This window comes from Chlorocebus sabaeus, chromosome 6 (assembly GCF_047675955.1).
Source record: "Chlorocebus sabaeus isolate Y175 chromosome 6, mChlSab1.0.hap1, whole genome shotgun sequence".
NCBI classification, from domain to species: Eukaryota; Metazoa; Chordata; class Mammalia; order Primates; family Cercopithecidae; genus Chlorocebus; species Chlorocebus sabaeus.
In genome coordinates, this window is record NC_132909.1 from 51,800,530 (window position 1) to 51,822,888 (window position 22,359).

Here is a 22,359-nt window from a genome sequence, read left to right on the forward strand (position 1 = left end):
ATGCTTTACCACGCCCAGGAATTTTTTAATTTTTAGTAGAGAGGGGGTTTCACCATGTTGGTCAGGCTGGTCTTCAACTCCTGACTTCAGGTGATCTGCCCGTCTCGGCCTCCCAAAGTGCTGAGACTACAAGCATGAGCCACTGTGCACGGCCCCTTTTGTTTTTTGAGACAGGGTCTCATTGTGTTGCCCAGGCTGGAGTGCAGTGGTGCCATCACAGCTTACTGCAGCCTCGACCTCCTGGGCTCAAGCAATCCTCCCGCCTCGGCCTCCCAAAGTGCTGGAATTATAGGTGTGAGCCACTGCGAGGGGCCCTCATTCTCCTTCATGTCCCTCCACCCCTACACCCTTGTCATTCCACCTCTTAAACCCTCTAATCCAAGTACTGTTGCAGAGACCCCAGCATGGCACTGCTGCACTCCCCACACCCCTAGGAGCTTCCGCACACACCACCCTGACTGCCCCTGAGAGATGCTTCAAATTTGGTGAATTCAGGCATGCCCCACCCCCCAGCCATCCAACCATGGGATCCAGAGGTCCCCAGCTTGAAGGATTCCACTCCATAGAGGCCTGGGAACACCTTGACCCATGTTATAATTAATAACTTAAGCAAGCCAGCAGGCAGACACACAACACACCCAAGGGCACCCTATGCTCAAAAACCCAGCAGGGAAGGGAGGAATTCCAGGGGTGTGCAGAGACCTGAGACCTCTTATGGCCCAGCTGGGGGACAAGAAGGGGTCCTGACATCTTCTCTGGTGGTCCTGAGGAGCTGAAGGTCGAGAGGGGAACTTCCTGTTGTCTGTCCAGTGCCAGGCCCATGCCTGTGTTCCCTTTCCCACTCCTCTGTGATGAAAATCCCCTTCCTTTCCTCTGTGCAATTCCCTGAGAAAGCAGCCGACAGAGTCCCCCAAGAAGTAGCTGGAAGGACCTCAGGTCCCCGAATGCCTGGAGACAGGAGGGGGCCCCCAGACCTCAGCCTCACTGGCAGGCCCGGAAAGTGCTGAATTCCGGGATCTCAGGTGAGGAGGATGTAGAAGTGGGTCTCTTCCGGGTCCTGGAGTTGCTGGGGGTGGCAGTGGTGCCTGAGTGATCATCCAAGGTGGCCGGGTCTTCTTCTGGCATAGTTTTCTTTGTCAACGGAAGAAGAAACACAGAAGTGGGTGATTTGGGGTTTCAGGATCTAGGGTTTCTCCATATTCTGAGCCTGAGACTCTGCCCAGCAGGTCTCCTCTCATCCTGCCTCCACCCACACCCACCTGTCCTGGTCTTCCCTTCTCCTGCCTTCCTCTCTGCTAAATTGGGGACCAGAGAGCCTGGATTCAAACCCCAGTTCCATCACTTTATAACAGTGTAACCTCAGTTGTGTGGCTTAACCCCTCTATACCTCAGTTTCCCCTTCTGCAAAATGGGGAGAATGCTAGTACCCACCACTTCCTAGCGATTCTCTTGCCTAAGCCTCCCAAGTAGCTGGGATTACAGGCGTGTGCCACTATGCCCAGCTAAGGGCTGCTATGAGGCTTAAAAAAGTAAAACAGATAAAGCAAATGGCACATCATAAGCTCTTTGCTAAGTGAACACAACTGTTAACATTATCTCCTCTGTTGGGCGTGGTGGCTCACGCCTGTAATCCTAGCACTTTGGGAGACCAAGGCAGGTGGATCACCTGAGGTCAGGAGTTCGAGACCAGCCTGGCCAACACGGTGAAACTCTCTCAGAAAAATACAAAAATTAGCCGGGTGTGGTGGTACAGGCCTGTAATCCCAGCTACTCAAGGCTGAGGCAGGAGAATCGCTTGAACCTGGGAGGTAAAGGGTGCAGTGAGCCGAGATCCTGGCACTCCACTCAGCCTAGGGAACAGAGTGAGATTTTGTCTCAAAAAATAAATAAATAAATAATAAATAATATTGGCCTGGCGCAGTGGCTCACGCCTGTAATCCCAGCACTTTGGGAGGCCGAGGCAGGCAGATCACGAGGTCAGGAGATCGAGACCATCCTGGCTAACACGGTAAAACCCCCCTCTACTAAAAATACAAAAAATTAGCCAGGCGTGGTGGCAGACACTTGTAGTCCCAGCTACTTGGGAGACTAAGGCAGGAGAATGGTGTGAACCCGGGAGGCAGAGCTTGCAGTGAGCTGAGATCACGCCTCTGCACTACAGCCTGGCTGACACAGCGAGACTCTGTCTCAAAAAAAAAAAAAATAATAATAATAATAATAATAAAAAATAAATAAGCCCAGGCGTGGTGGCTCATGCCTGTAATCCCAGCACTTTGGGAGGCCAACGTGGGCGGATCACAAGGTCAGGAGTTCGAGACCAGCCCGGCCAACGTAGTGAAACCCCGTCTCTACTAAAAATACAAAAAATTAGCCGGGCGTAGTGGCAAGCACCTGTAGTCCCAGCTACTCAGAAGGCTGAGGCAGGAGAATGGCTTGAATCCGGGAGGCGGAGGTTGCAGTGAGCTGAGATCACACTATTACACTCCAGCCTGGGTGACAGAACGAGACTCCGTCTCCAAAAAAACAAATAAATAAATAATAAAAATAAAATAAAATAAATAAATAATATTATCTCCTCTTCCCTTCCCATTTTGGGCAAAACATTCCTCAAAAGTCTACCACCTCTTCTGCCTTGGAAGTTTCTGACTCTGATCCTAGTTAAGGAGAGATGAACTTCTAGAACTGAAGCTACTCAGTTGACATCAGTCTGGGGGTTCCACCCACAGTCCTGTTCCTCCCAAGCTGGGTGACCCTAGGCCCATTATCAGCCTCAGTGTCCTTGTTTGTAAAAAGAAAATAGTGGATCCCACCTGAAAGGGTGTTACAAAGTTGTATATCAGATACCTTCAGCAAGGTAATGGGGAAAGCTAGAGACAGGTCAGCTGCTGCCTTATCATTTCAGCCAACAACAAAGCTGTATAAGGCTTCAAAAGGAAACCAGAAGTCAAAGCAGAGACTCCAAAAGAAATCTGCATACTCATGGTCATGGCAGGGTTCTGCACACTAGCCAAAAGGTGGAAACAACCCAAGTGTCCGTCAACAAAACTTGGTGCATCCATACAATAGAATATGATTCCTTTTTAAAGGAAGAACAGGCCGGCAAATCCCAGCACTTTGGGAGGTCGAGGCGGGAGGATCACCTGAGGTCAGGAGTTGGAGACCAGCCTGGCCAACACGGTGAAACCCTGTCTCTACTAAAAATACAAAAATAAACCGGGCGTGGTGGCAGGCACCTGTAATCCCAGCTACTCGGGAGGTTGAGGCAGGAGAATCGCTTGAGCTTGGGAGGCGGAGGTTGCGGTGATTCGAGATCATACCACTGCACTCCAGTCTGGGCAACAGAGTGAGAACCGTGTCTCAAAAAAAAGAAAAAAAAAAAAAAAAGGAAGAACTTTTTTTTTTTTTTTTGAGATGGAGTTTCACTCTTGAACCCAGGAGGCAGAGGTTGCAGCAAGCCAAGAGCACACCACTGGGCAACAAAGTGAAACTGTATGTTAAAAAAAAAAAGACATCCCAGCACTTTGGGAGGCCAATGCAGGTGGATCATTTGAGGTCAGGAATTCAAGACTAGCCTGACAAACATGGTGAAACCCCATTTCTACTAAAAATACAAAAGAAAAAAATTAGTGGGGCGTGCTGGTGCTCGCTTGTAATCCCAGCCACTCGGGAGGCTGAGGCAGGAGAATCGCTTGAACCCAGGAAGTTGAGGTTGCAGTGAGCCAAGATGACGCCACTACACTCCAGCCTGGCTACAGAACGAGAGTCCGTCTCAAAAAAAAAAAAAAAAAAAAAAATTAGCCAGGCATGGTGGCAGGTGCCTATAATCCCAGCTACTTGGGAGGCTGAGGCAGGAGAACCACTTGAACCCAGGAGGTGGAGGTTGCAGTGAGCCGAGATCATGCCACCCTTTACTCCAGCCTGGACAAAAGAACAAAACTCTATCTCAAAAAATTAATAAATAAAATAAAATTTAAAAATAAAAATAGGCCGGGTGCGGTGGCTCAAGCCTGTAATCCCAGCACTTTGAGAGGCCGAGACGGGCGGATCATGAGGTCAGGAGATCAAGACCATCCTGGCGAACACAGTGAAACCCCGTCTCTACTAAAAAAATACAAAAAACTAGTAGGGTGAGGTGGCGGACGCCTGTAGTCCCAGCTACTAGGGAGGCTGAGGCAGGAGAATGGCGTAAACCCGGGAGGCGGAGCTTGCAGTGAGCTGAGATCCAGCCACAGCACTCCAGCCTGGGCAACAGAGCGAGACTCCATCTCAACAACAACAACAACAAAATAAATAAATAAAATAAAAATAAGAAAAATAAATAAATAAAAAGAAGAAAAATAAATAAATAAATAAATAAAAATAAATTAGCCGGGCATGGTGGTGGATGCCTGTGGTCCCAGCTACTCAGGAGGCTGAGGCTGGAGGATCTTTTGAGCCCAAGTGATTAAGGCTGCAGTGAGCTATGATGGTGCCACTGCGCACTGCAGCCTAGGAGACAGAGCAAGACCCTGTCTCAAAAAAAAATTGGCAGGGTTGGTAGATGAAGGTACAGATCCACCTCTGCGTGTGTTTACCACATGCGGCTGCTAACAGTGGTTACCTGCATGTCTGCAGAAAGGAATACCAATGGATGAAGAGGCGTGACTTAGTAAGAAAACTTTATTGTATATTTTGACAGGTGAATGTTTTTCATACTGGCATTTTTTGTTTGTTTGAGACAAAGTCTTGCTCTGTCACCCAGGCTGGAGTGCAGTGATGCAATAATAGCTCACGGCAGACTCAACCTCCCAGGCTCAAGCAATCTTCCCACCTCAGCCTCTTAAAGTGATGGGATTACAGGCATGAGCTACCACGCCTCGTCCTTAAGAAAAAAACAAAAAACAAGTAAACAACAAATAAAAGGCTGGGCACGGTCACTCACGCCTGTAATCCCAGCACTTTGGGAGACCAAGGCAGGTGGATCACCTGAGGTCGGGAGTTGGAGACCAGCCTGGCCAACATAGTGAAAAGCCATCCCTACTAAAAATAGAAAAATTAGCCAGGCGTGGTGGCAGGCACCTGTAATCCCAGCTACTCAGGAAGCAGAGGCAGGAGAATCGCTTGAATCCAGGAGGCGGAGGTTGCAGTGAGCCGAGATCATGCCACTGCCCTCCAGCCTGGGTGACAGAGCAAGACTCCATCTCAACAAACAAACAAACAAACAAAAATAAATAAATAAAAACTACCTCAAAAAGTGGGGGGGGGGCGCATCACCAGTCTGGTGTTCTGCACAGTGTGGATTCTCATGGAAACATTTAAATCGAGCCCTGCCTGCCGGGTTTTTCTTATGGCCTCAGGATTTATTCTGGAAGCAAAGAACTCAGAGGGCTGCATGGGCCCATGCCAAGCCCCCTTCCTTCCTGCCATCTGTATCCCGGGCACTCCTAGTCTATCTCTAGAACTGACCTCTCTCCGGAACTGCAGACTCCCCTCTCCATCTGCTCCCAGGCCGTGGACGACTCTACGCTCCTGATCCTCCAAGTCTCGCCCTCCTTGGCCTCCCTCTTCTCCTTTGGCCCCCTCATCAAAAACCAGCTCTGTGCTTTCTCTCCCCTAACCTGCATCTGATCACTTCTTCGAACTCCACTGCCAACATTTTGGGCCAAACCACCCACCCCTTGGTGCACCCTTGGCCCTGCTCTTCCGTCTCCAGGCTCCTGCCTTCCCCTGATCCCTGCTTTCCCCAAATCTGTCCTCCCTGCAGAAGCCACCAGAGGGCGCCTGTATGCACCCCAATCCGGTCCCCTCCCTCCTATACTGGGAACCCTCCCAGGCTCCCAGCTCAATAGCAGTCAAGTCAAAGCTCCCCATGGGGTCCCCTCCGACTCCTCACTCCACCCCAGCTTCCTGGGCTGTGCCAAAAATGTGTCGTCAGCCTGGATCAATCATCCCCAATCTTCCCCACCTCCTGCTTGTCACCCATCTCAGACTTTACTGATCTCCTGTCTAAAGCAGCTTCCGCAGCCAGCCAGCACGGTGACTCACGCCTGTAATCCCAGCACTTTGAGAGGCCGAGGCGGGTGGATCACCTGAGGTCAAGAGTTTGAGACCAGCCTGGCCAGCATGGTGAAACCCCGTCGCTACTAAAAATACAAAAATCAGCTGGGTGTGGTAGCCCGTGCTTGTGATCCCAGCTACCTGGGAGGCTGAGGCATGAGAATCACTTGAACCCGGGATTCGGGAGTTGTGTGAGCCAAGATCACGCCACTGCGCTCCAGCCTGGGCAACAGAGCTAGACTCCGTCTCGAAAAAATAAAAAAAAATTCCTCCCCTCTGCTTTTGGGGGGTATTGTTCCCCAACATCACACAGTGTCAGAGCTGAGATTTAAACCTGGGTCTGTAGGACTCTCTGCACAGCTACATTTTGGGGTAATCTTGGCATATTTACTTTTTTATTTTTATTTGTTTCTTTGTTTGAGAGGGAGTTTTGCTCTTGTAGTCCAGGCTGGAGGGCAATGGCTCAACCTTGGCTCACTGCTACCTCCACCTCCTGGGTCCAAGTGATTCCCCTGTCTCAGCCTCCCAAGTAGTTGAGATTACAAGCATGCACCACCACGCCCGGCTAATTTTTTGTATTTAGCAGAGATGAGGTTTCACGATATTGGTCAGGCTGGTCTCAAACTCCTGACCCACCCGCTTTGGCCTTCCAAAGTGCTGGGATTACAGGCGTGAGCCCACCATGCCCAGCAACTTCACTTTCTTTATACCCAGAGGGAACTGATCACAGCATGCATCAGATTGTCACAAGTCTCCATGAATAACCTGAGAGAGGCCACCAGGTCACCCGGAATCTTCTGTCACCATTCTGAGGGGCAGTAAAGACTGAGACCAAAGGCAGCACTGACCAGCCCAGGACATACCCCCAAGAGGCCTGCCTGTGGCCACACAACAGCCTGACGTTACCACCTTCAATCCCCACACCCCCTGGGATTTTTCAGAGCCAAAGCGTGGCTCACCGAGTCCCTGTTTAGTGATTCTGGGCTTTTCCTTGCCCCCCGCAGCTTAGAGACAGCAGGTCAACTTAGCCTCGTGGTGCCCCTTGAGCCCACCCCATTCTCCAGGTAGGAAGGTCAGCAGAAAACTGGTTCCAAGAAAAAGAACCACTCACCGCGGAGACGGTAAACAGGGAGTTATCGAAGGACATGTCTGAAACAGAAAGAGAAAGAAAACCCAGGATTGGGGACCAGTTGTAACTTCCCTGCTCCCTGCCATCCCCGCCCACGGGGAAGCAATTAGGGTCCATCTCCCAGCATCCTCTGTGGCGCCCTTTCAACCCATTCTGCATGGTGAACTGTTCACAGCTACAAACGGAACCTAGTCCTTCTACACACAGCCTTCCTAGGGGGGATCTCACTGCCCTGGAGAAAATGGGAATCTTATCTCAGGCCTTCCAGAAGGAGCACCTGCCAGCTCCTCCTCCTCCCCAGGCTCTCCTCCAATTGCTCCATCACCCATTTTTTTGTTTTTTTTTTCTCGTTTTTGAGAAGGAGTCTCACTCTGTTGCCCAGGCTGGAGTGCAATGGCGCAATCTCGGCTCACTGCAATTTCTACCTCCTGGGTTCAAATGATTGTCCTGCCTCAGCGTCCTAAATAGCTGGGATTACAGGCATGCACCACAACACCCAGCTAATTTTTATATTTTTAGTAGAGATTGGGATTCACCATGTTGGCCAGGCTGGTCTCGAACTCCTGGCACCAAGAGATCTGCCTGCCTCGGCCTCCCAAAGTGCCGGGATTAGAGGTGGGAGTCACCGCACCTGGCCTCCATCACCCATTCTTGTAGGTCTCTGCTTAAACATCACTTCTAGCCAGGTGAGGTGGCTCACGGCTGTAATCCCAATGCTTTGGAAGGCCAAGGAGGGAGGATCACTTGAGCCCAGGAGTTCAAGACCAGCCTAGGCAACACAATTCTTTGTCTCTAGAAAAAAAAATTTAAAAAGTAGCTGAATGTGGTGGTGTGTACCTGTGGTCCCAGCTACTCAGGAGGCTGAGAGGGGAAGATCACTTCAGCCTAGGAGGTCAAGGCTGCAGTGAGCTATGATTGAGCCACTGTGCTCCTGTCTGGGTAACAGAGCAAGACTCTGTGACAAAAACAACAACAAAAAACAGGCCCGGGCGCGATGGCTCATGCCTGTAACTGCCTGTAATCTCAGCACTTTGGGAAGCTGAGGTGGGTAGATACCTGAGGTCATGAGTTCGAGACCTGCCAGGCCAACATGGTGACACTCTACCTCTACTAAAAATACAAAAATTAGCTGGGCATGGTGACTCACGCCTGTAATCCCAGCTACTCGAGAGGCTGGGGCAGGAAAATCGCTTGAACCCGGGAGGCAGAGGTTACAGTGAGCTGAGATCAGGCCACTGCACTCCAACCTGGGCAACACAGCTAGACTCTGTCTCAGAAAAAAGAAGGCCGGGCGCAGTGGCTCACGCCTGTAATCCCAGCACTTTGGGAGGCCGAGGCGGGTAGATCACCTGAGGTCGGGAGTTCGAGACCAGCCTGACCAACATGGAGAAACCCCGTCTCTACTAAAAATACAAAAATTAGCTGGGCGTGGTGGCGCATGCCTATAATCCCAGCTACTAGGGAGGCTGAGGCAGGAGAACTGCTTGATCCTGGGAGGCGGAGGTTGTGGTGAGCCGAGATTGTGCCATTGCACTCCAGCCTGGGCAACAAGAGTGAAACTCCGCCTCAAAAAAAAAAAAGCAAAGCATCACTTCCTTAGGGGACCACCTGCCTTGTCCCAGACACAGTCTGGTGCTACCATGGGCTGTTCCCCATTGGAGAATGGGCTTGTGCACAGAGCGTACATCTGTCTTGGTTATAAAAGGACCCTCCCAGACCTCAGCACACAGGAAGTGCTCAATAAATGTGTGTGTCAGACCAGGAATGAAATACAGAGAATACATTTCTCTGCTTAGGGTGCCTTCAAGAGAACATCCTATGTGACAGACTGGCTGCCTCTCACCCCCTTGGGGAAGCTGGCAGAATGACATGTTCTGGAAGGCAAGTGTGGCCCCGGAGTCCCCGAGATAGACACGGTCCTTTCCCCATGGAGTTGGCTGTCCAGCAGAGGAAATGAGTATTAAATATGCAAGCACCCAATGATCACTTAATTCTGTTTCATTTTTGTTTCTTTCTTCCTTTTTTTGAGGTTCATTTTTGTTTCTTTCTTCCTTTTTTTGAGGCAGAGTCTTGCTCTGTCACCAGGCTGGAGTGCAGTGGTGCCATCTTGGCTCACTGCAACCTCTGCCTCCTGGGTTCAAGCGATTCTCCTGTCTTAGCCTCCCAAGCAGCTGGGATTACAGGCACGCGCCACCATGCCCAGCTAATTTTCGTATTTTTAGTAGAGACAGGGTTTCACCACGTTGGCCAGGATGGTGTCGATCTCCTGACCTTGTGATCCGCCTGCCTCAGCATCCCAAAGTGTTGGGATTACAGGCGTGAGCCACCACACCAGGCCACCTAATTGTATTTCTACCAAGGGGTAAGAAGAATGGTTGGTCCTGGGGTTCTGTAAGTAGCAGGCACAGACCCTGTCTAGGGAGTCAGGGAAGGCTTCCCAGAAGAGGTGACCTTTAGGTTAAGTTAAAGGAGAGAAGGTGAGAACCCAGGGGAAGAGGTGGTGAGGGTGTGTTTTGACCCTAAAGGGAACAAGCAGTCACAGAAATTTGATTGGCGTGTGATGAGGTCTGATGGCATTTGGAGGTGTAATCCTTTCCCCACCGGAGTCAGGAGTGTGGAGGCACAGACCTGTGCTGTCGAAGTTAATCTGGGCCCAGCAGGATTCTCGATCTCTGCAAAGGAATTCAGGAGAAAGTGACAGGGACCAGGGTTGCCCCTTGAGTCAGGAGGCTTGATTGGGAAAGCTCTAGCCCCAAACCACAACCAAAACATAGCCTTTGCTCCCCACCCACTGACCGATGGGTCTTCCTCACAGAAAAGCAGTAACATCCTGATTTCTGGAGCTGTCACACTGTAGGACAGCCCCTCGGCCGGGGAAAGAAAAAAAACATGGAAATTCTCTTGGGCCAGGTGCGGGGGCTCACACCTGTAATCCCAGCACTTTGGGAGGCCGAGGCAGGGGGATCACTTGAGGTCAGGAGTTCAAGACCAGCCTGGACAACATGGTGAAACCCTATCTCTACTAAAAAATACAAAAATTAGCCAGGTGTGGTGGTGCATGCCTGTAGTCCCAGCTACTCCAGAGTCTGAGGCAGGAGTATCTCTTGAACCTGGGAGGTGGAGGTTGCAGTGAGCTGAGATTACGCCACTGCACTCCAGTCTGGGTGACAGAGTGAGACTCCGTCTAAAAAAAAAATACATATATATATTCTTCTGGGTAGAAGGTCCACAGCCAGGTGAAGCTGGGATTCAATCTCCAGAGCAGGTCTTTACCACCAGGCAGCAGGATGTCTCCCCACTCTCAGAGGAGAGAAACTAAGGCCAGGGCCAGTTAGGACATCCTGGCGCCCAGGAACCTGGGCCATCGCCTATGGTGCAATTGGGCATCGCACAACCCCAGGGGCATTTTTTTTTTTTTTTTTTTTTTTTTTGAGACGGAGTCTCGCTCTGTCACCCAGGCTGGAGTGCAGTAGTGCGATCTCCACCCACTGCAAGCTCCACCTCCTGGGTTCACGCCATTCTCCTGCCTCAGCCTCCCGTGTAGCTGGGACTACAGGTGCCCGCCACCACGCCCGGCTAATTTTTGTATTTTTAGTAGAGACGGAGTTTCACTGTATTAGCCAGGATGGTCTCGATCTCCTGACCTCGTGATCTGCCCGTCTCGGCCTCCCAAAGTGCTGGGATTACAGGCGTGAGTCATGGCACCCGGTCACCCAGGGGCATTCTTTAGAAACTGCTTGTGGGTATCTAGAGTGATTGTGACCATTTTCTAGCAGCTGGGGGTAAAGGGGTATGGGGAAGGGCCTCTCCCTGGGCAAACTGCTCACTCTGTGACTCAGCGCTGAGCCTCAGTCCTCTCTTCTGTAAAACAGGGCTATTCATAGAGCCTGTTTCCAGGGCTGCCATAAGGATAAGGAGCTCCAGCTTCAGAGAGTCCTAGCACAGTCCTCCAGCACACAGGAGGCACTTAATAAATGGCACCTGTTCCCATTATGCAGCATGCCCACCAGGAGGCGCTGTTTGTGGGGGGGGGCGTGGAGTGCCCACCCCGCCAGGGAAGTGTCCATCTATCCCCAAACCACCCCTCTGTGGGTCTCCAGGGATGATCTCACCTTTTCTTCTGTAAATTTTTGAGTTTAACTGGAACAAAAAAGAAATGAGCATGTGTTAGATTTTGGTCCTAACTATATCCAGCAATTTCTTTTTTTTTTTTTTTCTTAAGACAGAGTCTCACTTTGTCACCCAGGCTGGAGTGCAGTGGCTCAGTCTTGGCTCACTGCAACCTCTGCCTCCTGGATTTAAGCGATTCTCCTGCCTCAGCCTCCCGAGTAGCTGGGACTACAAGTGCGCACCACCAGGCCCAGCTATTTTTGTATTTTAGTAGAGGTTTCGTCATTTTGGCCAGACTCGTCTCGAACTCCTGACCTCGAGTGATCCACCCGCCTCGGCCTTCCAAAGTGCTGGGATTACAGGCATGAGCCACCCCGCCTGGCCTGGAAGGCCTCAGATTTTTGTTTTTTGTTTTGTTTTTCGAGATGGAGTCTCGTTCTGTTGCCCAAGCTGGAGTGCAGTGGTGTGATCTCGACTCACTGCAACCTCCACCTCCTGGGTTCAAGCAATTCTTCTGCCTCAGCCTCCCATGTAGCTGGGACTACAGGTACACATCACCACGCTCGGCTAATTTTTGTGTTTTCAGTAGAGATGGGGTTTCACCATATTGCCCAGGCTGGTCTCAAACTCCTGACCTTGTGATCTGCCCACCTTGGCCTCCCAAAGTGCTGGGCCATCCTGGACAACATGGTGAAACCCTGTCTCCACTAAAAATACAAAAGTTAGCTGGGTGTGGTGGCACGCGCCTGTAGTCCCAGCTACTCGGGAAGCTGATGCTTGAGAATCGCTTGAACCTAGGAGGCGGAGGTTGCAGTGAGCCAAGATCGTGCCACTGCACTCCAGCCTGGCAATAGAGCAAGTGAGTCGAGATCACCTCACTGCACTCAAGCCTGGGTCACAGGGTGAGACTCCATCTCAAAATACACACACACACACACACACATAATTTGGTTGGGCATGCTGGCACATGCCTGTAATCCTAGCATTTTGGGAGGCTGAAGCAGGAGGTTCACTCGAGCCCAGGAGTTCAAGACCAACCTGGGCAACATAGCAAGACCCTATCTCAACAACAAAAAAAATTTTTTTTTTGAGACGGAGTTTTGCTCGTTACCCAAGCTGGAGTGCAATGGCACAATCTTAGCTCACCGCAACCGCCACGTCCTGGGTTCAAGTGATTCTCCTGCCTCAGCCTCCCGAGTAGCTGGGATTACAGGCATGCGCCACCACGCCCAACTAATTTTGTATTTTTAGTAGAGATAGGGTTTCTCCATGTTGGTCAGGCTGGTACTGAACTCCCAACCTCAGGTGATCTGCCCGCCTTGGCCTCCCAAAGTGCTGGGATTACAGGTGTGAACCACCACACCCAGTCAACAAAAAATATTTTTAAAAAATTAGCTGGGTGTGGTAGTGTGTGCCTGTGGTCCCAGAACTTTTGGGAGGCTGAGGTGGGAGGATTGCTTGAACCCAGGCATTACCCAGCCTGGGCAACATAGCAAGACCCTGTCTTAAAAAAAATAAATAATTAGCTGCATGTGGTGGTACGCACCTGTGGTCCCAGCTACTTTGGAGGCTGAGGCAGGAGAACTGCTTGAGCCCAGGAGGTCAAGGATGCAGCGAGCTATGATCCTGCCATTGCACTCCAGCCTGGGTGACAGAGCAAGTCTCCAAATACAAAATTTTTAGGCCAGGGACTGTGGCTCACGCCTGTAATCCCAACACTTTGGGAGGCCGAGGCGGGCAGATCACCTGAGGTCAGGAGTTCAAGACCAGCTTGGGCAACATGGCGAAACCCCATCTCTACTAAAAATACAAACATTGGCCAAGCATGGTAGTGCACACCTGTAATCCCAGGTACTTGAGAGGCTGAGGCAGGAGAATCGCTTGAACCTCGAAGGCGGAGGTTGCAGTGAGCCGAGATCGCACCACTGCACTCCAGCCTGGGCAACAGAGCGAGACTCTGCCTGAGAAGAAAAATAATAAATAAATAAATAAATATTTTTAAAAGGGGTGTGATGAACAAATTATTGAACCTGAAAACAAAATGGTATGAGTTGTGAGTGTAAGCACATTTTCACGTTCCAGAAGTTGTCAACTGGCAACTTGTGCGTCAGGCTTTCTTTGCATGCTGTTACCTCTTCTGACCACCAGGGCAATAGCCACCAGCCCAGCGAGGAGGAAGATGGCACCAGCCAGGCTCAGGGAGAGCACCAAGATCCAAGTGGGCACTGGAGGAAAATCAGAAAAGAGAGTGGGCAGGTCAGTACCATCTCTCCAGGTAACCTTTAAGTAGCCAGCCCTTACCCCATAACCCCCAACCAAAGAACATGAATGTAGATGGACCCAAGAGACTTAGCAAACTTTGTGTCTGGCCAATTAGCATATCCCTCACTCCTGGCTATTATGATTGGTTCAGGATGAGCACGTAACCCAAGTGGAGCCAATGAGAGCTAAGTCTGGGACTTTGGAGGTACCACTGGGAAAAGAGTTTTACTCCTCTGCCTAGCATCCCATAGGATAGATCTCTTAAGCCAGGAGCGGTGATTCATGCATGTAATCCCAACATTGTGGGAGCCTAAGGCAGGTGGATTACTTGAGGCCAGGAGCTCAAGACCAGTCTAGCCACAGGGAAATTCCGTCTATATTAAAAACATAAAGGCCGGGCGCGGTGGCTCAAGCCTGTAATCCCAGCACTTTGGGAGGCCAAGACGGGCGGATCATGAGGTCAGGGTATCGAGACCATCCTGGCTAACATGGTGAAACCTCGTCTCTACTAAAAAATACAAAAAATTAGCCGGGCGAGGTGGCAGGCGCCTGTAGTCCCAGCTACTCGGGAGGCTGAGGCAGGAGAATGGCGTGAACCCAGGAGGCGGAGCTTGCAGTGAGCTGAGATCTGGCCACTGCACTCCAGCCTGGGCGAGTGAGCGACACTCCGTCTCAAAACAACAACAACAACAAAAAAAAAACATAAATAATTGGCCAGGCGCAGTGGCTCACGCCTGTAATCCCTGCACTTTGGGAGGCCAAGGCAGGCGGATCACAAAGTCAGGAGACTGAGACCATTCTGGCTAACACTGAATCCCCGTCTCTAATAAAAATACAAAAAAATTAGCCAGGCGTGCTGGCATGTGCCTGTAGTCCCACTTACTCAGGAGGCTGAGGCAGGAGAATTGCTTGAATTCAGGAGGCAGAGGTTGCAGTGAGCTGAGATCGTGCCACTGAACTCCAGCCTGGGTGACAGAGCAAGACTCGGTCTCGAAAACAAACAAAACAAAAACAACAAAACCCCACAAATAATTAGCCAGGTGTGGTGCACGCCTGTAATTCCAGGTACTTGGGAGGCTGAGGCACAAGAATAGGTTGAACCCAGGAGGTGGAGGTTGCAGTGAGCTGAGATCGTGCCACTGCACTTCAGCCTGGGTGACATAGAGAGACCCCGCCCTGTCTGAAGAAACAAACAAAAAAAGAGATGGCTGGGCATGGTGGCTCATGCCTGTAATCCCAGCACTTTGGGAGGCTGAGGAGGGTGGATCACCTGAGGTCAGGAGTTCGAGATCAACCTGGCCAACACAGTGAAACCCCATCTCTACTAAAAATACAAAAATTAGCCGGGTGTGGTGGCAAGTGCCTGTGTTTAACCTAAAAGGCGGAGGCTGCAGTGAGTTGAGATTGCACCACTGCCTTCCAGTCCGAGTGACAGAGCCAGAATCTGTCTCAAAAAAAAAAAGAGAGAACATATATCTGAAGCTTCAGGGCACAATCTTGCCACCGTGAGGGGGAGAAACAACCTGAGAATAAGACAGAAGAGGAGCTGAGAAGGCAAATGCTTTGTGTCATTTTTCAGCACCTGGATCCAGCCACATCTGAAGTCAGCCATGTTAACTGACTTCAGCTCAGTGAACCAACAAATCCCCTCTTGTTGGTAGAGCCAGTGTGAGTCAGGTTTTTATTAGTTGCAGTCTGGGTGCCAGTGGCCAGATGACATCCACCCCCAGCCCAACGGCAGACCCTGAGATCCACCCAGAAGCTAGTCACACAGGCATGGGAGTGGCAGTTCCAGAGTCACCTTCTCAGCACAGGACTTGGCTTCCCCTTCCTGGAGAAAGAGGAGATGCCCCGACCCCAAGGGAGGTGAGGAGCTAAGCCAGGAGGGGGAAGAAGACAGACGCTTGGTGTTCTCACAATGTCAGCCTTGTTCATTGATACACCTGGGGCAGAAGGGGTGTTGTCAGCTCCCTACTCCAAGACCACAAGGCCAAGGTGAGAGAAGGAGGCCTTTGATCGAGGAGCCCAAGGCCGGGAAGGACAGAGAACTGCTCTGTCATAGCTGCGTCTTGGCCTCCGCTGGCAACAAGATTCTTTTTTGCAGTGAAAAAATTCTTTTTAAAAGTTTTTTGGGCCAGGTGTAGTGGGGCTCATGCCTGTAATCCCAGCACTTTGGGAGGCCGACATGGGCAGATCACTTGAGGTCAGGAGTTCAAGACCACCCTGGCCAACATGGTGAAACCCCATCTCTACTAAAAAATACAAAAATTAGCAGGGTGGTTGGCGCCTGAAGTCCCAGCTACTCGGGAGGCTGAGGCAGGAGAATCGCTTGAGCCTTGGAGGCAGAGGTTGCAGTGAGCTGAGATCGGGCCACTGCACTTCAGCCTGGGCAACAGAGTAACACTCTGTGTCAGACATTAAAAAAAAAAAAAAAATGTTTTTATAGACAGGGTCTCCGTCTGTCACCCAGACTGGAGTGCAGTGGTGCGATCATGGCTCACAATATCCTCTACCTCCCCGGCTTAAGTGATCACCTGCCTCAGCCTACCAGCACGTGCCATCAGGCCCTGCTAATTAAAAAAAAAAAAAAAATTAGCCGGACACGGTAGCTCACACCTGTAATCTCAGCACCTTGGGAGGCCGAGGTAGGTGGATCACCAGATCAGGAGATCAAGATCATCCTGGCTAACACTGTGAAACCCCTTCTTACTAAAACAAAAAACAAAAAACAAAAAACAAAAAACAAAAAATTAGCCGGGCATGGTGGCTCACGCCTGTTTAATTCCAGCACTTTGTGAGGCCAAGGAGGGTGGATCACCTGAGGTCAGGAGTTTTGAGACCAGCCTGGCCAACATGGTGAAACCCCATCTCTACTAAAATACAAAAATTAGCTGGGCATGGTGGTATATGCCTGTAATCCCAGCTACTAGGGAGCCTGAGGCAGAATTGCTTGAACCTCGGAGGTAGAGGCTGCAGTGAGCCAGGATCACACCACTGCACTCCAGCCTGGGCGACAGAGTCTCCAAAAAAATAAAAATAAAAAAATTGGCCGGAGCCAGGTGTGCGGTGGCTCACGTAATTCCAGTATTTTAGGAGGCTGGGTGGCAGGATCACTTGAGCCCAGGAGTTTGAGACTAACCTGGGCAACATAGTGAGTCCCCCTGTCTTTACAAAAAATAGAAATATTAGCCAAGCATGGTGGTGCAAGGCTGTAGTCCCAGCTACTAGGGAGACTGAGAAGGGAGGATTGATTGAGCCCAGGAAGTGGAGGCTGCAGTGAGCTGTGATTGCGCCACTGCACTCTAGCCTGGTCAACAATGCAAGACCCCTATCTTAAAAAAAAATAAATTTTTTTTTTTTTTTTTGTAGAGACAGGGTCTCACTATGTTGCCCAGGCTGATCTTGAACTCCTTGGCTAAAAGAATCCTCCCGCCTCAGCCTCTCAAAGTCCTGGGCTTACAGGCGTGGGTCACTGCACCCAGCCAGGAAAGTTCTGACTGATGGTAACACAGAAGGCTATCGAGGGCTCCTCCCTCCTGCTTCTTGACCCATAACCCATGCCCAGCCTCCTCACTCAGAGATCAGAAAAGGACATCAGCCCTGCTGGGGTTCCCGTCTCACTCGGGTGAAAAGCTAAAATCCTTGCTGTGGTCTATCAGGCCCCCAACGTTCCTCCTGGTGAACTCCCTGCCCCACCTCTCCCTATTTTCTTCCTGTTCACCATCCTTCAGCCATCCTGGGCTCCTCAGACACACCAGGGAAGCTTCAGCCTCGTGGCCTTTGCACAGCCTGTATCCTCTGCCTGCAACACGTGCCCCAGATATCCACGTGGTTGGCTCCTCCTCATCATTCAGTTCTTTGCTCAAATGCCACCTCCTCAGAGAGGGCTTCCCTGATTGCAATACTCTACTTCAGAGTCCAGAGGGCTGACCATTAGAACATTGGGCCAGTCGCCCTACTCTACTTCAAATAATGACATCCTCACCCAGGTGGATTTTATTTGGTGCCCTGCTGGCAGGTTGAATATATGTTGGATTTCATGTTTGTCATCTGTCCTCATCTGCCTGGAATGTCAGCTGCAGGAGGGCAAGACCAAGGACAGTTCCTGGTGCATAGTAAGTGTTCAGAAGCCTTATGTGGCTCATGCTGGGCATAGTGACTCACATCTGTAATCCCAGCTACTCTGGAGGCTGAGGTGGGAGGATCACTTGAGGTTAAGAGTTCAAGACTAGCCTGGTCAACATCTTTTTTTTTTTTTTTTTTTTTTTTTGAGACAGAATCTTGCTCTGTCGCCCATGCTGGAGTGCAATGGCACTGTCTTGGCTCACTGTAACCTGTGCCTTCCAGGTTCAAATGATCATCCTGCCTCAGCATCCCAAGCCGCTGGGATTATACACGCACACCACCATGCCCAGCTAATTTCTGTATTTTCAGTAGAGATAGGGTTTCACCACGTTGGTCAGGCTGGTCTTAAGCTCTGACCTCAGGTGATCCACCTACCTCAACGTCCTAAAGTATTGGGATTACAAGCATGAGCCACCATGTCCAGATTAGAGGGGAAAAAGATGGATGAGATGGTTAGGTGGTTTTCACCATGTTTTCCTCTTTTTTATTTTTATTTTTTGAGACATAGTCTTGCTCTGTTTCCCAGGCTGGAGTGCAGTGGAGCAATCTCGGCTCACTGCAGACTCCACCTCCCGGGTTCAAGCGATTCTCCTGCCTCAGCCTCCTGAGTAACTGGGACTACAGGCAGGAGCCACCATGCCCAGTTAATTTTTGTATTTTTAGTAGAGACAGGGTTTCACCATGTTGGCCAGGATGGTCTCAATCTCTTGACCTCGTGATCCACCTGCCTCAGCCTCCCAAAGCGCTGGGATTTCAGGTGTGAAACCATGCCCAGCCTTTTGTCTCTCCTTCTAAGAGAACTCCTGGGAATGAGACAGGGTGACAGCAGTGGGATGTTTGGAAACCCACGCCCAAGACATGTCCGGCCCTGGTCAACATTTTGAGACCCTCATCTCTAAAATAACTTTTTTAAATTAGCTGGGCATGGTGATGCATACCTGTAGTCCCAGCTACTTAGGAGGCTGAGGTGGGAGGATCACTTGAGGACAGGAATTTGAGGATGAAGTGAGCTATGATTGTGCCATTGCCCTCTAGTCTGGACAACCTTGTCTCATTAAAAAAAAAAAAAAAAAAAAAAGCCAGGTGCAGTGGCTCATGCCTGTAATTCCAGTACTTTGGGAGGCCGAGGCGGGAAGATCATGAGGTCAGGAGTTCGAGACTGGCCTGGCCAACATGGTGAAACCCCGTCTTTCCTAAAAATACAAAAATTAGCTGGGCATGGTGGCACACACCTGTAATCCCAGCTACTCAGGAGGCTGAGGCAGGAGTCTTGCTTGAACCAGGAGGCGGAGGCTGCAGTGAGCCAAGATCACGCCATTGCACTCTAGCCTGGGCAACAAGAGCAAAACTCCGTCTTGGGGGGAAAAAAAAAGTATGTGGCCAAGAGTGGAAATAATGTAGGTCACGGAGGTGTAATTCATGGTTTTTGGAAGGCAATGGCATCCCAGACTAGCTACATGTTACATGTCTACAAGCTGTACCTCCTGTGCCTCAGTTTCCTTATCTGCAAAATGGGAAGAATCACAGCAACAATTTTGGTACCATGAGGGAGATGGGCTACCTGACAATAAGACAGAGAACAATGTGGAGCGGAGATGGGGCAAATGGTTCCTGACGGCTTTCAGCACCTGGATCTAGCCATACCTGAAGTTGACCCTGTGAGCTGACTTCAGCTCAGTGAACCAACAAATCCCCTTTTGGGCTGGCTGAGAAGATGGAAAAAGGAAAGGCGAGTAAGTCCTGGCAGGGTGTAAGCCTGGCTTTTTCTGGGAAGGTCTCTGAGCCAACAGTACATAAGAGAGGTCTGTGTGGGAAAATGAAGCCCCTGGCAGTGAGATCCCATAGAATGGCCTTACCTGGAAAGGAGATGTTCACGGGTTCGCTGAGGTCTGACAGCTGGGGCTGGCTGAGCTCGCCTAACACTCCATACTGGCAGTGGAAGGGTTCCCCTGGAGCCTCGCTGCTGCTGCCATTCAGGTTAAATGTCACCCCGTGCTGGTCTCCGTGGGCCTGCAGGATCTGGACCACCTGCCCCCCTCGATACAGTGTGAAATTCGCCCCCGGGAAGTTCCCAGGGGCCACGCATGCAATGTGGATGGGGTCCTCTTGGTTGCTTGGGTGCGGGGGCACCAGCCGGATGGACGGTCGTGGGATCGCCAAGGAGCCTGCGATGCAGACGGTAAGGTGAGTGGGTGCGTGGTGAGAGTGGAGGCTGACCTGGCTTTGTGGTCTCCGGCAAGTAGATCACCCACACTCAGCCTTGTGTTTTCTGTGAGTTGGGAGGCTAGTGACCCTACCCCACACTGCCTGGCACATGGTGACAGCTCCCTGTAGTTGAATTAATTTTCATTTTTCATTTTTTTTTTTGAGACAGAGTCTCACTCAGTCGCCCAGGCTGGAGTGCAGTGGTGCGATCTCGGCTCACTGCAAGCTCCGCCTCCCGGGTTTACGCCATTCTCCTGCCTCAGCCTCCTGAGTAGCTGGGACTACAGGCGCCCGCCACGTCGCCCGGCTAGTTTTTTGTATTTTTAGTAGAGACGGGGTTTCACCGTGTTAGCCAGGATGGTCTCGATCTCCTGATCTCGTGATCCGCCCGCCTCAGCCTCCCAAAGTACTGGGATTACAGGTGTGAGCCGCCGCGTTTTTCATTTTTCTTTGAGTCGGAGTCTTACGCTGCCAGCAGGATGGAATGCACTAGTATGATCTTGGCTCACTGCAGCCTCCACCTCCCGGATTCAAGTGATCCTCCAGCCTCCCAAGTAGCTATGATTGCAGGCATGTGGCACTACGTCTGGCCAATTTTTATATTTTTAGTAGAGATGGGGTTTCACAATATTGGCCAGGCTGGTCTCGAACTCCAGACCTCATGAGATCCACCCACCTTGGCCTCCCAAAGTGCTGGGATTACAGGCGTGAGCTACCATGCCTGGCCATCAATTTTCAGTAATAGCATTGGTTATTACACAGCAACACAACTATACCCTTATTACTTTATTTTTATTTAATTTATTTACTATTTATTTAGAGACAAAATCTTGCTTTGTTGCCCAGGCTGGAGTACAGTGGCCTCAGCCTCCTGAGTACCTGGGACTACGTGCCACCACGCCCAGCTAATTTTTATAATTTTAGTAGAGACGGGGTTTCACCATGTTGGCCAGGCTGGTGAACCTGGCTAGCTAATTTTGCTTATTTTGTATAGAGATGGGATCTCACTATGTTGCCCAGATCCTCACCTCAAGCGATCCTCCCACCTTGGCCTCCCATGAGCTGAGTCCCGAGTGGTGAGGAAGGACCCATTTGGAGAGCTGGGGAAGGGCATTGCAGCAGAGGGAACAGCATAGGCAAAGGTCCAGGGGATGGAAGGGGCATGGGGGTGTTTAAGGAGGAGCAAACGCCAGATGCAGTGGCTCATGACTGTAATCCCAGCACTTTGGGAGGCCAAGGTGGGAGGATTGCTTGAGCCCAGGAATTTGTGACTAGCCTGGGGAACACAGTGAGATCCTGTCTCTATCTAAAAATAAAAATTAAAATTAAAAAACGAGCAACAAGGAGGCTATCATGGCAGGAAGGAGGAGGTGAGTGAGGGGGGTGGCAGGAGCGGGAGGGGATGAGTGATGGGGAGGGCAGGAGAAGGAAGGGCAGAGGACTTTTATCTTCTTTTCCAGGCTGGGGTGAGGAATATGGATTTTGGAGCACAGCTTCCTGCAGGATGAAGTTTCCTAGGGACCCATCTCTCTCCTGACTGCCCACAGGCTTCTGAACAGAGTGTCTGGCCAGGTTGAGGTCTACACAAACCCTCCCTCATCCGGCCTTCAACCCCCACCCACCCCTGCCACACTGATATCCCCCTAGGTAGACCCTCCTCCTGCCCCAGCACTCAAGGAGCCTTCGGAGACCAAGCGGGGCTGAGTCATGGGGTGTGGGCACAGTTGACTCCAGAGGGGTGATATTTCTGATATTCGTAAACTTGGGGGTGATGAGGAGCCTAACAAGAAAAAAGCAACACTGCTGGAGAATTTCCAAGGCTCACGGGCAAACCCATCTGCCCAGGGCTCAGCCTCCTCGATGCCCTCAGAACGGCAGCCCCTGCACTGGTTTCTGCCCCCAGAGCGGCCAGGTGGACAGGGGATGGGGGGAAAGGCGTGGGGGATCTGAAAGGGGGGCTTCAGACTCACCAACTGCAAGAAGCAAGATGGTCCAGGGCATCTCTCCCCCGCGTTTGGCTGGGAAATCCGGCAGAGGCCAGAGGGGCCCAAGGCTCCCTGCCAGCTCCTCCTGTGAGGCCAGATCGGGGAAAGGAGAACCAGGGCTGATTCTCAAGCTGAGAGTTTCCTCACTGGCAGGAAGTTGCACACACAGGCTTGAGCACTGAAAGGGACTCTCTCCTCTCCCCACCCCTTCCCCAAACATACATCAGACCCGGGCACCTCTCTGGCCGCTGATCTGCAGATTAGAGGGGAAAAAATGGATGAGATGGTTAGGTGGTTTTCACCATTTTTTCCTCTTTTTTTTATTTTTATTTTTGAGACAGAGTCTTGCTCTGTTGCCCAGGCTGGAGTGCAGTGGAGCAATCTCGGCTCAACGCAGACTCTGCCTCCCAGGTTCGAGCTATTCTCCTGCCTCAGCCTCCTGAGTAGCTGGGACTACAGGCAGGAGCCACCACGCCCAGCTAATTTTTGTATTTTTAGTAGACACAG

General features: G+C 51.0%; 1 protein-coding gene across 1 annotated transcript; it reads right to left on the bottom strand.

Moving 5' to 3' along the window:
• Positions 1-575: 575 nt before the first annotated feature.
• On the bottom strand, positions 576-22,077 carry C6H19orf38 (chromosome 6 C19orf38 homolog). Its single transcript, XM_037992460.2, has 7 exons — positions 21,838-22,077; positions 19,519-19,827; positions 13,408-13,500; positions 11,278-11,305; positions 9,794-9,837; positions 7,148-7,185; positions 576-1,131 (listed from the first exon to the last, which is right to left on the bottom strand). The coding sequence occupies exons 1-7, from the start codon at positions 22,070-22,072 to the stop codon at positions 982-984; spliced, it is 897 nt and encodes a 298-aa protein (XP_037848388.1). The 5' UTR covers positions 22,073-22,077; the 3' UTR covers positions 576-981.
• Positions 22,078-22,359: the final 282 nt, after the last annotated feature.

What these genes read in the sequence shown, in the direction of transcription:
- C6H19orf38 (XM_037992460.2), bottom strand. Translation starts at nt 22,072, where the DNA reads ATGTTTGGGGAAGGGGTGGGGAGAGGAGAGAGTCCCTTTCAGTGCTCA. An exon ending in TGCCCTGGTGGTCAGAAGAG is followed by an intron (nt 11,306 to 13,407) that starts GTAACAGCATGC and finishes TTTTTGTTCCAG; the next exon opens with TTAAACTCAAAAATTTACAG. An exon ending in AAAAATTTACAGAAGAAAAG is followed by an intron (nt 9,838 to 11,277) that starts GTGAGATCATCC and finishes ATTCCTTTGCAG; the next exon opens with AGATCGAGAATCCTGCTGGG.